This window comes from Trachemys scripta, chromosome 18 (genome assembly GCF_013100865.1).
Source record: "Trachemys scripta elegans isolate TJP31775 chromosome 18, CAS_Tse_1.0, whole genome shotgun sequence".
Lineage (NCBI taxonomy): Eukaryota > Metazoa > Chordata > Testudines > Emydidae > Trachemys > Trachemys scripta.
Genome location: NC_048315.1, coordinates 4,591,990 through 4,605,983, shown reverse-complemented (window position 1 = coordinate 4,605,983; position 13,994 = coordinate 4,591,990). Strand labels below are relative to the sequence as shown.

Here is a 13,994-nt window from a genome sequence, read left to right as displayed (position 1 = left end):
GAGGGGGCTGCGGTTTCCCGGTTAACATGCGGCACAAACACAAGAAACCCCCCCCCCCCCCCCACACACACACACGATTCTCTGGGATGATCACTTCACCCCTCCCCCCCACCGCGTGGTTAACAGCGGGGAACATTTCTGGTCAGAAGAGCAGGAACGGGCGCCTCTGAATGTCCCCCTTAATAAAATCACCCCATTTCAACCAGGAGAGCTTTCTGGAGATGTCCTGGAGGATTTCCGCTCCATCCCCATACACGTTAACAGACTTGCTTGCTTTTTTTTTGTAATGTTTACAAATATTTACAAAGTTACACTCACCAGAGGTCTCCTGTGTGCCCTGAGGGTCTTGGGTGAGTTCGGGGGTTACTGGTTCCAGGTCCAGGGTCACAAACATATCCTGGCTGTTGGGGAAACCGGTTTCTCCGCTTCCTTGCTGCTGTGAGCTACCTACAGTACCTCCATCGTCATCTTCCTCGTTCCCCGAACCGTCTTCCCTGTGTGTTTCTCCAGTGAGAGAGTCATAGCACACGGTTGGGGTAGTGGTGGCTGCACCGCCTAGGATCGCATGCAGCTCCGCGTAGTAGCGGCAAGTTTGCAGCTCTGCCCCGGACCTTCCGTTTGCTTCTCTGGCTTTGTGGTAGGCTTGCCGTAGCTCCTTAATTTTCACGCGGCACTGCTGTGTGTCCCTGTTATGGCCTCGGTCCTTCATGGCGTTGGAGATCTTTTCTAATACTTTTCCATTTCTTTTACTGCTACGGAGTTCAGCTATCACTGCTTCATCTCCCCATATGGCGAGCAGATCTCGTACCTCCCGTTCGGTCCATGCTGGAGCTCTTTTGCGATCCTGGGAGGACTCCATGACGGTTACCTGTGCTGATGAGCTCTGCGTGGTCACCTGTGCTCTCCACGCTGGGCAAACAGGAAATGAAATTCAAACCTTCGCGGGTCTTTTCCTGTCTACCTGGTCAGTGCATCTGAGTTGAGAGCGCTGTCCAGAGCGGTCACAATGAAGCACTGTGGGATAGCTCCCGGAGGCCAATAACATCGAATTCCGTCCACACTACCCCAATTCCGACCCGCAAAGGCCGGTTTTATCGCTAATCCCCTCGTCGGAGGTGGTGTAAAGAAACCGGTTTAAAGGGCCCTTTAAGTTGAAAGAAAGGGCCTCGTTGTGTGGACGTGTCCAGGCTTAATTCGGTTTAACGCTGCTAAAGTCGACCTAAACCCGTAGTGTAGACCAGGCCTAAGAGGGGAAATAACAGTTTTCAAGTACATAAAAGGTTGTTACAAGGAGGAGGGAGAAAAATTGTTCTCCTTAACCTCTGATTGTCAGGGTAGTTAAGCACTGGAATAAATTGCCTAGGGAGGTTGTAGAATCTCTGTCATTGGAGATTTTTAAGAACAGGTTAGACAAACACCTGCCGGGGTGGTCTAGATAATACTTAGTTCTGCCTTGAGTGCACGGGACTGGACTAGAAGATCTCTCGAGGTCCCTTCCAGTCCTATAATTCTATTATTTATGTACATTTCCGTAAGTTGTCTAGCACCAGTAATTCCCAGGACGCACTTGGGCCCTTTAGTATATAAAGAACCTGTTAGGAGATTTAGAGTGTACTTTGTCCTAATCCAGGGTTTGAACCTGCCACCCGTACTCATGTCAGTAGTGCCACTGAAATGGAGCCCAATGAATAAAGAGTGCAGGATCCAGTCCTTTGTTTTCATTTAGAGAAAACTAAGCTAATAATGAGCACATAGTGCCGGCAAACTCTGAGTCATGGTTTGATGGCCTGATTTTTTTCAGCAATTGCATCCACCTGTGGCTGTAAGACGGAAAAAAAATGTCAACTTGCAACACCATAGAGGAACTGATTCAAGTTCTGGAGGAAGTGGAATCGAGGAAGAGAAATGGTGAGTTCTGTCTGTTACTTCACAAATGATGAGTTATTTCACAATTTCTAGTCACAAAGAAATAAATTCCTGTAGATTCCTCCCACTAAAACCTCTGTCAAAAGGAGACACCTCTAGGATTAAAACTGGCATTGAGTTTTTCTCAGCAAGCAAAAAGCCATCCATCCAATTAAGAGCCTTCCATGAAACAGACTCATTGTCAGCTACAGAGCTAACAAAATATCTACCATGAGAGCTTAATAAGGAGTCAGAATCTGTCAGTGCAGAATACCTGTCCCTCTGGGATCTGTGCTCACCTGCCAAGAGGTGAAACAGATAGGATTTGATGTGATAAATGATATCTCAGCACCTTAAATGGTTTTAAAAGCTTTTAAATTACTCTTCTGTATCTTACACTCGAATATCTGTTTGCGTATATAACCTGTATTTGGAAATATCAATGTATTGAAAGGGACAGTGCCAAATGAGTTAGTCTTAAACTGTGAAACTGACTAAGGAAACCAGTCTAGTTTCACCGTCATAGCTCAGTGAAGTTTTTTTTAAATTTCCAAATAGCATGTCTATCAACAACTAAGCAGGATGTTTAAAGTTTCGTTGTAATATTCTGAGGTGCTATTAGCACCACAGATAAAAGAATGATTTTCTAATTATTATTTTTATTTCTTGGCACCTTTAAAGTACAACAAAATAAATATATTTTTGGTGCATGTGCATATTTTTGTTTGTGTAGATAGCAAGGGCCAAATCCTGGTCCCTATGCATATTCTGATCCAAAGCTTAAAGGAAAGACTTCTATTGACTTCCATGGGTGTTGGATCAATCCTTGTGACGTGGGTGGTGGAAACTGAATTCTCCCTCTAAACCCAGTGGCAAAGCACAGAGCACCTGTGCAGCCCTTCAGTAGCAGCTAGTGCAAACCTCAGCATTATATTCCATTATATGCAGTTCCCCTGACCTGGTGAGGTAAGCTGTACTTTGTTCTTCTTATCTCTCTGCACCTGATATTTCCATACAGACATCAAAGTAAATGACAAAATTGAGTCAATGGCAGAGCTGGGAATGGGAATAGAACCAGACACGTGCTCTAACCGTAGAATGACTTCATAAGGTTAAACCAGCTAGGAAAAATCATGTTGCACTAACCTGTTAGTTTTTTTTGGAAAACATTAATCAAAGAAAAAAGAAGAACAGGAGTACTTGTGGCACCTTAGAGACTAACAAATTTATTAGAGCATAAGCTTTCGTGGACTACAGCCCACTTCTTCGGATGCATATAGAATGGAACATATATTGAGGAGGTATATATACACACATACAGAGAGCATAAACAGGTGGGAGTTGTCTTACCAACTCTGAGAGGCCAATTAATTAAGAGAAAAAAAACTTTTGAAGTGATAATCAAGCTAGCCCAGTACAGACAGTTTGATAAGAAGTGTGAGAATACTTACAAGGGGAGATAGATTCAATGTTTGTAATGGCTCAGCCATTCCCGGTCCTTATTCAAACTGGAGTTGATTGTGTCTAGTTTGCATATCAATTCTAGCTCAGCAGTCTCTCGTTGGAGTCTGTTTTTGAAGTTTTTCTGTTGTAATATAGCCACCCGCAGGTCTGTCACTGAATGACCAAACTGTCTGTACTGGGCTAGCTTGATTATCACTTCAAAAGTTTTTTTTCTCTTAATTAATTGGCCTCTCAGAGTTGGTAAGACAACTCCCACCTGTTTATGCTCTCTGTATGTGTGTATATATATCTCCTCAATATATGTTCCATTCTATATGCATCCGAAGAAGTGGGCTGTAGTCCACGAAAGCTTATGCTCTAATAAATTTCTTAGTCTCTAAGGTGCCACAAGTACTCCTGTTCTTCTTTTTGCGGATACAGATTAACACGGCTGCTACTCTGAAACCTGTCATTAATCAAAGAGTAAGTAAAGGTGACCCTATGAATCAAAATCCCCTTGTTAAGGAAATAAATGACCAGACGATAAATGGGAAAGATTTGTCATGGGTTAAAAACAGGTGACATAGTCATGTGAGTCACTGCACTCTAGAATGGAGACAGGTTAAGAGTTGGGTAGCCAAGGAATTGGTAATGGGACCATTGGTATCCAAAATGGAGGTGCCAAGTGATCAGCTGATTGACCTACAGAGTATAAATCTATATGACCCTTAGAATCATATAGAATCGTAGAAGATTAGGGTTGGAAGAGACCTCAGGTCATCGAGCCCAACCTCCTGCTCAAAGCAAGACTTGGTGATGAGGAAGGCATAATGCCAAGATTTTTTGGCTTGTCCTTTGGAAATGCCCAGCACCTTGTGGGGATCAGATTCTAAAGCATTGGTGGTGTCATGCTAATCCATAATAGGCCTAACTCATCCACTGCAATCTAGGCCATTGGGAAATCAATGTGCTAGTTCTGAGGGGTTTTTAGAACCTGTATGATATGAGACCTAGGCTATGTCTACACAGTGGACTCTATGCCAGCATGGCCCCTTTGTTTAGATGCAGCCTACCCCAACAGAAGTTTTTCTGACAATGTAGGAGCACCACCTCCCCAAACAATGTTACCTATGTTGACAGAAGCATCTACTCTGGGGTTTTTGTTGGCATAGTTATATCATTTTTTTCACACCCCAACCAACCTAGCTATGCTGATATAATTTTAAAGGGTAGACTTTGCATCCCAAAGCTCTTGGTGTTTTGCTAACTGGGGAATGGTTAATGATACATTTCTGTATTTATTAACAGAGATTTGTTCGATGCATCTTGTAACAATTTACTGTAGGTTTTTTCCAAAATCAGCATCTGAAATTTATAACACAAGGAGAAGTGAGGAGCGAAGGATGGTGCAGTCAGAATGGAAGAGTGAGTAAACGGCAATGTTGATTAAACACTGGAGTTAACTAACATGTCCGAAACACATTATTAGACCTTCCAATGACTTTTTGTTCCTCATGAAAGAGCTTTATGCTGCTGTTGGGGCTCCTAGAATCCCCCCATATCGTCCTGTGTCTAGACTGTCCTAATTCCCCCCATCCTGACAAGCTCCCTGAGTGCCACTCTCTCATCACCCTCTGCTACAGGTTTTCCCTGCAACTCCCACCCACCAAGAGATTCTGTGTGCCCCATTCCTCCTCCTCCTCCCATATCAGGGTCTCCCAGTCTCTCTCCCCTCCCCTCCAATAATTCTTCTTTCTGTGTGGAGATAAATCATTCAGGGTGTCAACCTACTCAACCCAGTAAGGAGGAGAGGCAGAGAGGAGTTAGGAATATTGTTATGCTGGAAAGTGTTAGTGGGTGCCATGAACAAGTTGTTTGATTTGTAGGCAATTGTCTACAGGTGCTTGAGCTAGCCACCACTTCACATGCCCCCCATTTTCTCCCTCTCAATTTTCTAATTTCCCCCCACATTATGAGGGGTTTGGCCATTGATACTTAAAACATTCCCTGAAATTTTGGAATTGATCGCATGTGATGTTCAAAAATTATCACTTTACAGCAAGACAGACAGACCGACCAAGAAATGCCATTGAGTTGAGTGTAAAGCCTTTGTAGGCACCTAAAGGCAGCCTGATTTTCACAGGTGCTGAACACCTGCAGCTCCAATCTACTTCATTGGGAGTTTTGAGTAAAAATGGAATAGGGTACTCGAGATAGAGCCCATAGTCCAGGTGGTTAATTGTCAGGCCATTGGTGTCTTCCTTTCTGCTTTTTCTATGATTTAAAAAAAAAGATACAGTGTTTGCAACAGGGGCATCTTCAGTGTATGGCATCATTCATCTTCCTCTTGAGGAAACACGGCATTCTGAATGGAAATCCTGTGTTCCCAGTACATCCAGCATGTGTGGGTTCAGCATAACCACATTAAGATGGTGTGAAATGCTATAGGAAATGTTAGCCCACAGTTCTTGAAGGAGTAGCAAGAACAGCCTGGAATGAATCCAGTGAAGTCTATGAATGGGATTTCTCCCTTGTGAGTCATTGCAACAGCTTCTAGATGGCAGTACATTCCCATTCCAATATTCCTTGGTGAATGTGTATGTGTAGAGGTTTCCCCATCAGTGTCTGCAGGATTTAAACTTTCATTAAAACAGAAATAGGTTTCTAGCTAGTATGATTGTAAAGTAAAACCTTTTGGCTGTGGCTCTGGGGCAGTCTGCAGTCAGCCTGAAGCAACAGAGGGGAAGGACTGAACGTCCAAATTCCATGCCAGTTCAGCAGGAGGGTACTGAGAGACTCTATAGTTTGTGACCAGTGTTCCAAGAAGGTGAACCTTGAGTATATTCTTTTTGCCTAGCTGAAGTGAAACAAATGGCTAAAAGAGTGGCGTCTGGGCAGCTGGGACTTCTCCCTCCGTATCCGCCGAGTGAATGCACCTCAGAAAGCGAGGCAGAAAGCGTGAAGGAAGCCTTTCCACATATCACCTTCAGGGGCCAGGAATGTACTGGCTGGCAGAGAAAGGATGGCAGGTGGCACACAGGCGATGGCACTGAAACCCAGGATCTGGGCAGGAAGGAGATGGATGAGTCAGAGGAGAGTGACTTGGAGTCTGTATTCAGAAGTTTTGCAGGTAAAGCTGATGGAATTGGTCTTCCTGCCTTTACAGTCAGACTGTTATGGTCACAGATGGGATTGCACAGGGAGATTGGAGATTATTTGACTTTTGGAGTGATCATTGACCACCGTTGCTTCTAAACTTGTCCCCTAAAGAAGGTCAGTGAAGAGCATAGACTATGCACTGAACTGAGAAGTATGCACTAAGGGGTCCCCTCTGGGGGAGTACTGAGCTCCCTCAGCTCCCATTGGCTTTGATGGGAATTGAGGGACCAAAGCCCTTGTCATGGTAGAGCCCATAGAGAGGGTCACATGCCTATATTTCCCCAGTTTTAATGTCTGCACATTTCTGTACAAGTCTATTGGACAGTGCTATGGTAGCTGTCATGGCAGACGGTTAATCTGATTCCTGTAAAAAAAAGTCAGATGACCCTAATTTTCTCTCTTCCTGAGCTGTGGTCTCCTACAAGTCTGGGATAATTTGAGGTAATCCAGTAGATGCATTGCCATGTTACAGCCAAGGTAGATTAATGTGGCTTCATCAGATGCACCAAATATGGATTTCCCCAGCCTCTGCATTGTATCTGAATTGGCCTCAGCAGCTCTCCAAAGAGCTTGTGACTTGGTCCAAAGGCATCGCTAATATACTCTCCATTTTAAAATTTGTAACAGTCAGGGTTATCTCTCTCTCTCGTGCGCGCGCACACACACACACACACACACACCCTCCGAGAGAAAGGCCACTGCTAAGTTCACAAAGGAAGTTTTAGCAATCAAGATCTAATTGACTGTGGACCCACACCTGGAGGTTCTGTCCTTGAGATCTCATGAAGAAATCAGGTTGATGGCTTGCGAAAGAGGAATCCAGCTGCTATATGTTTCACTGTAAACTCATGTTTCTCGCACCCACACTGGGTAATGACCAAGGACAGGCCTCACGGCAAACACACATACACAGAACCATAGATAAAAATGACTGTGTTTTGTCAGTGAAATAGTCGCACCCCAGATGAGACCAATGATCCGATCCCACATAGGGCAAGCCCTACACAATGACAAATGCCATAGGACAGAGTTCTGACTGACTTGTCCTATGGTTTGCATTTTATGTGCATGGAGCCTGAGATTTGTTCCTTATACAATGCGTTGTTGCTGCATAGTGCTAGCTTAGATCCTAATATGTTGCTAATTGAGATTTTCAAAAATGAATCATTAGTGACATGCATATGGATGCCATTTTGAAGAAGAACGTTTTCAGGACAACCCTCAGTGAAGATTCACGTTTGCCTTTATGAATTGGGCATTTAATTGTCATTATCTTTCCATTCTCCAACAGATCATGTAGCTTTATTGCCATTCATAGATTTAGTCACATTTATATTCCATCAGTTGCACAAACCATTCAGGCCACATTATCCTTTGCATAATAATTGTGTTCCATTCTGACATGCTTCAATTTGTTAGGCAGAAGTTGGCAGTCTCTAGCAAAAGATGAGCAAGCAGAGTGCGGAGCAAACCTTCCTAAAAATTCAATCAGTCCAACAGAAGCTGAGAATCCCTGCTGTGTATGTACAGTAATCCAAGAAATATAATTACTACTAGTAATCTATGAGATCAGTTTTGTGACAGGTAGTTGTATATTTGTTTTGTGTGCGTTACATATTGAAAAATGAAGGCAGCCAGATATTGCTGATCTTTTAGCTCTGAGTTCCTATGAGTCCTCCATTTGTTGTTTAGGTCTGTAAAACCACCAAGGCAATGTGAGCAGTGGGAGGGTAGGCTGAAATATACAACAATCAAATGAAATATCTAACATTGATACTCTAAAGAAACTGGGAGTAGGAGAATAAAAGGTATGTCCAAATCTGAAATTTATTTGTGCTTTTAAAAGTAATTTTCACAGAGTGATGGCAAAGCACATGTATGCCTGCAGTGTAGAAAAACTAGGCAGGAATGCATCCCAAAACACCTAGCAGACATCCTTTTTGCATGTAAAGCCCATAGAGAGATGAGATTCCCCCCCCCTGAGTTTGCAATATGTACGATTATTGTATGGCTCAGTCAATGTGTGATGCACATTTTATATTGCAGAATTACAGGGCTTTTAATACTGTGAATCATCAAGAGCTTCGTTTTATAAAATAAAAATAGTTCCTGCCATATAGACAGTTATTACAGTATAAATACCCCAAGGGTCAGATTTTCCAATGTCTTTAGACACCCAAAGATGCAGCTAGATACCTAGTGGGATTATCAGTTTAGGGACTAACTCCCATTGAAATCAATGAGAGTTAGATGACTGACATGCTTAGTCACTTCAGGTGTCTAAATACCTTTGAAAATCTGGCCGTCATTGATTAAATTGCCCAGGTAATAATACTCCTCCCGTAAACCCACTAGATTCTCCCACCAACCCACCTCCTCCCCAAATGCTTGGGAAAAGAGATGGGCCTTACAGCACATCTGGCAGACCAACAAGATCTGTTTTACAACATGTCTGGGAGGTTTAACAGCACATTAGAACAGTTTAATGAAGGAAGTGAATAAAAACTCCAGGGCAATTTAGGTACTGTCGACAGTATGTAATTATCCAAGTTGGACTGTTGCCAGGGTTGACATTTATTCCAACAAAAAGTGCCATTGGCTATTTTAATGACCTTAAGAGGTCTGAAAAATAGTCCCTCTGGCAGCACAGCACTCTCTGACACTGCTTCAGGCATCTGGACAGATGCAGAGGGAAGGGTACAACATACTGAATTGACAGTTCCGCTTCTCATGGTACTAGGGCCACGTGTATGCCACAGAATTATGTTGACCTAACTCATGTCGGCATACAGCCACTGCAGTTATTAAATCGCTTGCGTATGTGCACACTTGGCTCCTTGTGTCGGCAGTGTGTATCCTCATCAGGAGCATGTGTATCGATTGTATTGTCAGTGTGGGGCACTGTGGGACGGCTTTTGAAAGCCAGTAACAGTCAACGTAAGCAAAGCAGTGTCTACACTGACACTGTGTCAACCTAATTACATTGACCGTGACTCTGCGCTGCTCAGGGATGCCGTGTTATTAAATCGATGTAGAGGGGCACTTACATTGGCAGGAGCCAAATTTAAGTGAATACGCTTCCATAGCTGGGTCGATGCAAGGCAGCTTATGTTGACCTAATCCTGTAGTGTAGACCAGCCTTAATGTCCTGGTGTGAGGTCTCTCAGAGCACTCCTCTAACATACCTCCAGCACTGCTTACCTGGGATCTGGTGGGCCCACTGCACAAGGTGGTACACTAGCTGCTGGCACAATAGTCCCATAATAGCTGAAGGGATAATGCCAGAGAAATAATGTAAATGTAATAGCTATCCTAAAGGTGGAATTATTAAAAATGTAAGCAGAATAAAAGTTATATGCCTAAGTGAAGGAGGCTCATTGGTTTCAGTCTGAAATTACAATAAAATAACAAACATGTTATTATTTAACGTTGTTGACGAAGAGTATATTATACAATACGGACATAGTTGTGAAGGCATCATAACTTTATGACGTTTTATAACATCTTTCACAGGAACATTCAAATGAATTAACTCGTTCCCCCAATTCCTCTCCTGACATATCAGATGAGTTTTTCACTCCTGAACCGGATTATTTTTTCTCTCCAGCTGCTCAGGAAAACTCAGAACGAGAGGTAAAAGCAAAGTCTACACAGGAGTAAAATGTATCTCAAGCTTAAGGGCAAATAAAAACACTTGTGGTTTTGTTTATGTTGGTGTGGAAAAGAGCTATTTTTATTGTGACATTTTTATTGACAAGGACACTTTTTCCATGCCCTCTGATAAATTTGTTCCTCTTAACAATTAGCCCTATTCCTAAAAAAAAAAAAAAAAAAAAGCATGTTCTCCTGGCTCATTTTTTACAGGGAAATTAAGGTTTTTGTGTAACCTTAAAATTAAAAACTCTGCTGTTAGACTAAGACATTTTTTTGGCTGCTCTTACCCTAAGTCTTCCCCTCCCAGCACTCTTCATTTAGTGTTGCATCTTTGGGAGACAGTTTTTATTCATTTCCTAGAGAAGATGAAATTATTTGTGAAGGATGTCAGATATAATGCATGCTGTTCATTATTGCACCTAAAAATGAAAAGCTCCTGAAAGATTTGCTTCTTTCCACACTGATTAGGGTGTACATTGTACAGGTACAAGAGTTCTCCTTTTACAGCTTGCCTGTGAGAAATTTAATTTGATGCATTGTGTCTCTTCAGACCTCAAGTTCTGAAGATGAGTTAGAAGTAACCCAAGAAGACTGTGTACAGAAATCAACCTCTACTGATACAGGGTCAGGTAATTCTTAGCTTAGACATTCTGGTTACCTTCGTCAGACCCGAGGAAGAGCTCTTTGAAGCTCAAAAGTTTGTCTCTTTCACCAACAGAAGTTGGTCCAATAGAATATACTACCTCACCTGCCCTATCTCTCTCATATCCTGGGACCAACATAGCTACAATAACACTGTTAAATACATGCTTGTTATCTGTGTTTCCTCCTTGCAGTGGATATTCCCGTGTCCTTACTTTTGTGGTGTAGGACTGCCAAATGCTGGCAGGCCTAATACACCTCTGCCCCAATATAACGTGACCCGATATAACACAAATTTGGATATAACGCGGTAAAGCAGTGCTCTGGGGGGCGGGGCTGCACACTCCGGTGGATCAAAGCAAGTTCAATATAACGCGGTTTTACCTATAACACGGTAAAATGTTTTGGCTCCTGAGGACAATATTATATCGAGGTAGAAGTGTATTTAATCAGCAACTTTCCCAGTAGGAAGCTGAAACTGGATTCATTTGGGCCTGGTTGCCGCCATTTCCAGTGAGTTTAATGGGAATTGAGGGCGCATGGTATCTTGTAGGATCAGGCCCATACATGGTAATCAGTGAATTATTGGAGTTGTGACATTTTGATCATTCACTTGTAGCACTGCAGCCAGAAATCTGTTGTGACCAATTTCTTTTGTACCTATTGCTGAGTTAGCAGCTTCACGTAATGTACTAGCAAGAGACATGGAAATCGAATTAGAGTTTTTATATCTATGCTAATATTCTGATTGCCAGACTTCCCTTGGGGGTGAGACCTGTTAGATCTGAAATAATATATCTGGAATGCAAAGACAAGCATGGTATGTCTGTTCTTTTATCAGTCTTTAGTCAATGAGGATTTGTAAATGTTTCAATATCTTCAATCCCCATTGGCAGGATGGCTGGCACCTGGAATATGTTTATGAAAATGCATCTTTAAAAATGCATTTGTCTCTTAGAACAACCACAACAGAGGCCACAAGAACTGAAAATATAATAAAGTTGTAATTTCCTGTTCAGTAAGTTATGTCCCACTGTTTTATTTGAAAACCCAATAACAGGGAACATTTGCTATTTGTATTCAGGAGAGAAAATATTTATGTGCAACGCAGCAGTAAAAGGCCTTGGCAGTAATGAAGTGAGAGTGAATCAAGTCAACCATACTCCTGTAGCCAGGTAGAAAAACTTATTATGCCACTTCAAACAAAAATTAGGTTATACAGAACATGCTCTCTCTTTATTAATCCTGCTGAAATACCTAATGCTTAAATAAACTGTCCACGGTGTTTTTTTTAAATGGTGATCTATGTATTTTCTAGCCAGGAAATATTAGAAGTGCTTTCACAAGCCTGATGGATGAGGTTTTACCTTTTACTGTGTTACTATCGCTGTCTTTGCTTAATGAGGGAGTTATGATTAAAAGAGGAAAAATAATTCTATGTATGTTAGATGTAGTACATATACTGAAATGCCACCCATCTTAAACAGACTAATACCAGGTAATTAAGATCAAGAGCTCTTGCCATGTGTTGTGCCTTAGGGTAGGTCTTCACTACCCGCCGTATCAGCGAGTAGCAATTGATTTATCTAGGATCGATATATCGCGTCTCATTAAGACGCAATATATCGATCCCCGAACGCACTCACCATCGACTCCGGAACTCCATCAGAGCGAGTGGCGGTAGCACAGTCGACGGGGGAGCCGCGGCCATCGATCCCGCACTGTGTGGACCCCAGGTAATTCGTTCCAAGATACTTCGACTTCAGCTACGCTATTCGCGTAGCTGAAGTTGCGTATCTTGGATCGATTTCCCCCCCCCCCCCCAGTGTAGACCAGCCCTTAGTATTGCAGCTCAGGTGGCACTGTTTGTTATTGTGGTCGTGCTAGTGCTGTAGAAACCTAAAGAGAGACATGGCTTCTGACCCACAGCATTTGAAATAGAAGGAGGTGTGTGTGGTAGGGGAAGGATGCAATAGACGAGCACAATGGACAGGGGTTTGTTGGTTCATGTTCTTTTGCTTGGTTTAATACATTTGAAATGCAAAACTTCTGCAACCTGTAACCACCTGATAAATTACAAACAGAGGCACAGCCAGAGCTCGGCTTTTAATTGAAACCGTATTGCTGTGTTTTTATTTACATTTCAAATAATATTGCAATGGCTCCCAAGGCTTTGCTGCCTGAGGGCCTGCTGTTGGATTTCATCTCTTACTGGACTTGCCATGAACTAGTCAGACCCTATTCACAGATGGCAATTCCTTGCTTTAATCTGCATCCTGGATGGAGCTGGGTATGGGAGGGGAGTGGGCAGGTAAGCTCGGGCTGAGACTCACTCCACCTGAATTAGTACTGCATTTTGTACCAGTTTGCTGTTTAAGTAACTGGCTGGGCAAGTTTGCTGCGTAGTAGAGAGCATGCCTTGTACAGCACACACTGGTCAAAAGGATTGTACTATAGTACACCCCATAAAATCCACAAAGCTATGCAAAATAAGGAAGAGTTAATGTGTGGGTATGTGGGGCGCAGGGAGGTAAGTCCATATGCAATATCCCATTTGTATGCACCGTTTCTCACTGCTGGGCTGTTACTTGGAATGATTCAAGCTGAGTAGGGGCCTTATTCAAGGATGACTCAAGAAGCTTTCTGTCCCCTTCTGCACCTTCATGGAGGAATGGGGTGTAGCTAGTGAATGTAACAGTGGCAGCACAGCTTCTGTGAGAGGGAAGATCAAGAGCAGGGTGCCGAGGTGCACAGAGGCCACAGGGATGGTTTCCCTGCCTTCTCTGTGGAAGTCCACCTCTCTTCCTCTGGATGGGAGGAGGCAGAATTTGAAGTAGACATGGACACATGACCCCTGTCTGTGGTTAATAGCTCAGTGTTTGGAGTCTTGCAGCCATGTTTAACTGTCAGGTGCGGTGTTTCTGTTTCCATTATTCTCATTTGTTTATATTACAATAATATATAGAGGCATCAGCCAAGATCAAGGCCCCACTGCACTAGGTGTTGTACATATACCTAATAAGAAAGAATCCTAAAGAGCTTAGAATATAGAAAAGACGGACAAAAGGTGGGGAAAAGGAAGTAACGAAAAGTCTTACACAAGTTTTGATTTAATGTTCAAATAGTTTTGTTTGAAACGACTGGCATTTATAATGCATACATTGATTGTGTAAGATACAGTACAGATTCAT

General features: G+C 42.7%; 1 protein-coding gene across 1 annotated transcript in view; it reads left to right on the top strand.

Moving 5' to 3' along the window:
• Positions 1 to 13,994, top strand: part of TEX14 (testis expressed 14, intercellular bridge forming factor) — a 61,436-nt gene that overhangs the window by 33,060 nt on the left and 14,382 nt on the right. Inside the window, exons 14-20 of the mRNA XM_034752756.1 lie at positions 1,802 to 1,908; positions 4,694 to 4,773; positions 6,206 to 6,478; positions 7,927 to 8,027; positions 10,021 to 10,140; positions 10,712 to 10,790; positions 11,888 to 11,978. Coding sequence (XP_034608647.1) covers positions 1,802 to 1,908; positions 4,694 to 4,773; positions 6,206 to 6,478; positions 7,927 to 8,027; positions 10,021 to 10,140; positions 10,712 to 10,790; positions 11,888 to 11,978 — 851 coding nt within the window. The remainder of the gene's footprint in view (positions 1 to 1,801; positions 1,909 to 4,693; positions 4,774 to 6,205; positions 6,479 to 7,926; positions 8,028 to 10,020; positions 10,141 to 10,711; positions 10,791 to 11,887; positions 11,979 to 13,994) is intronic.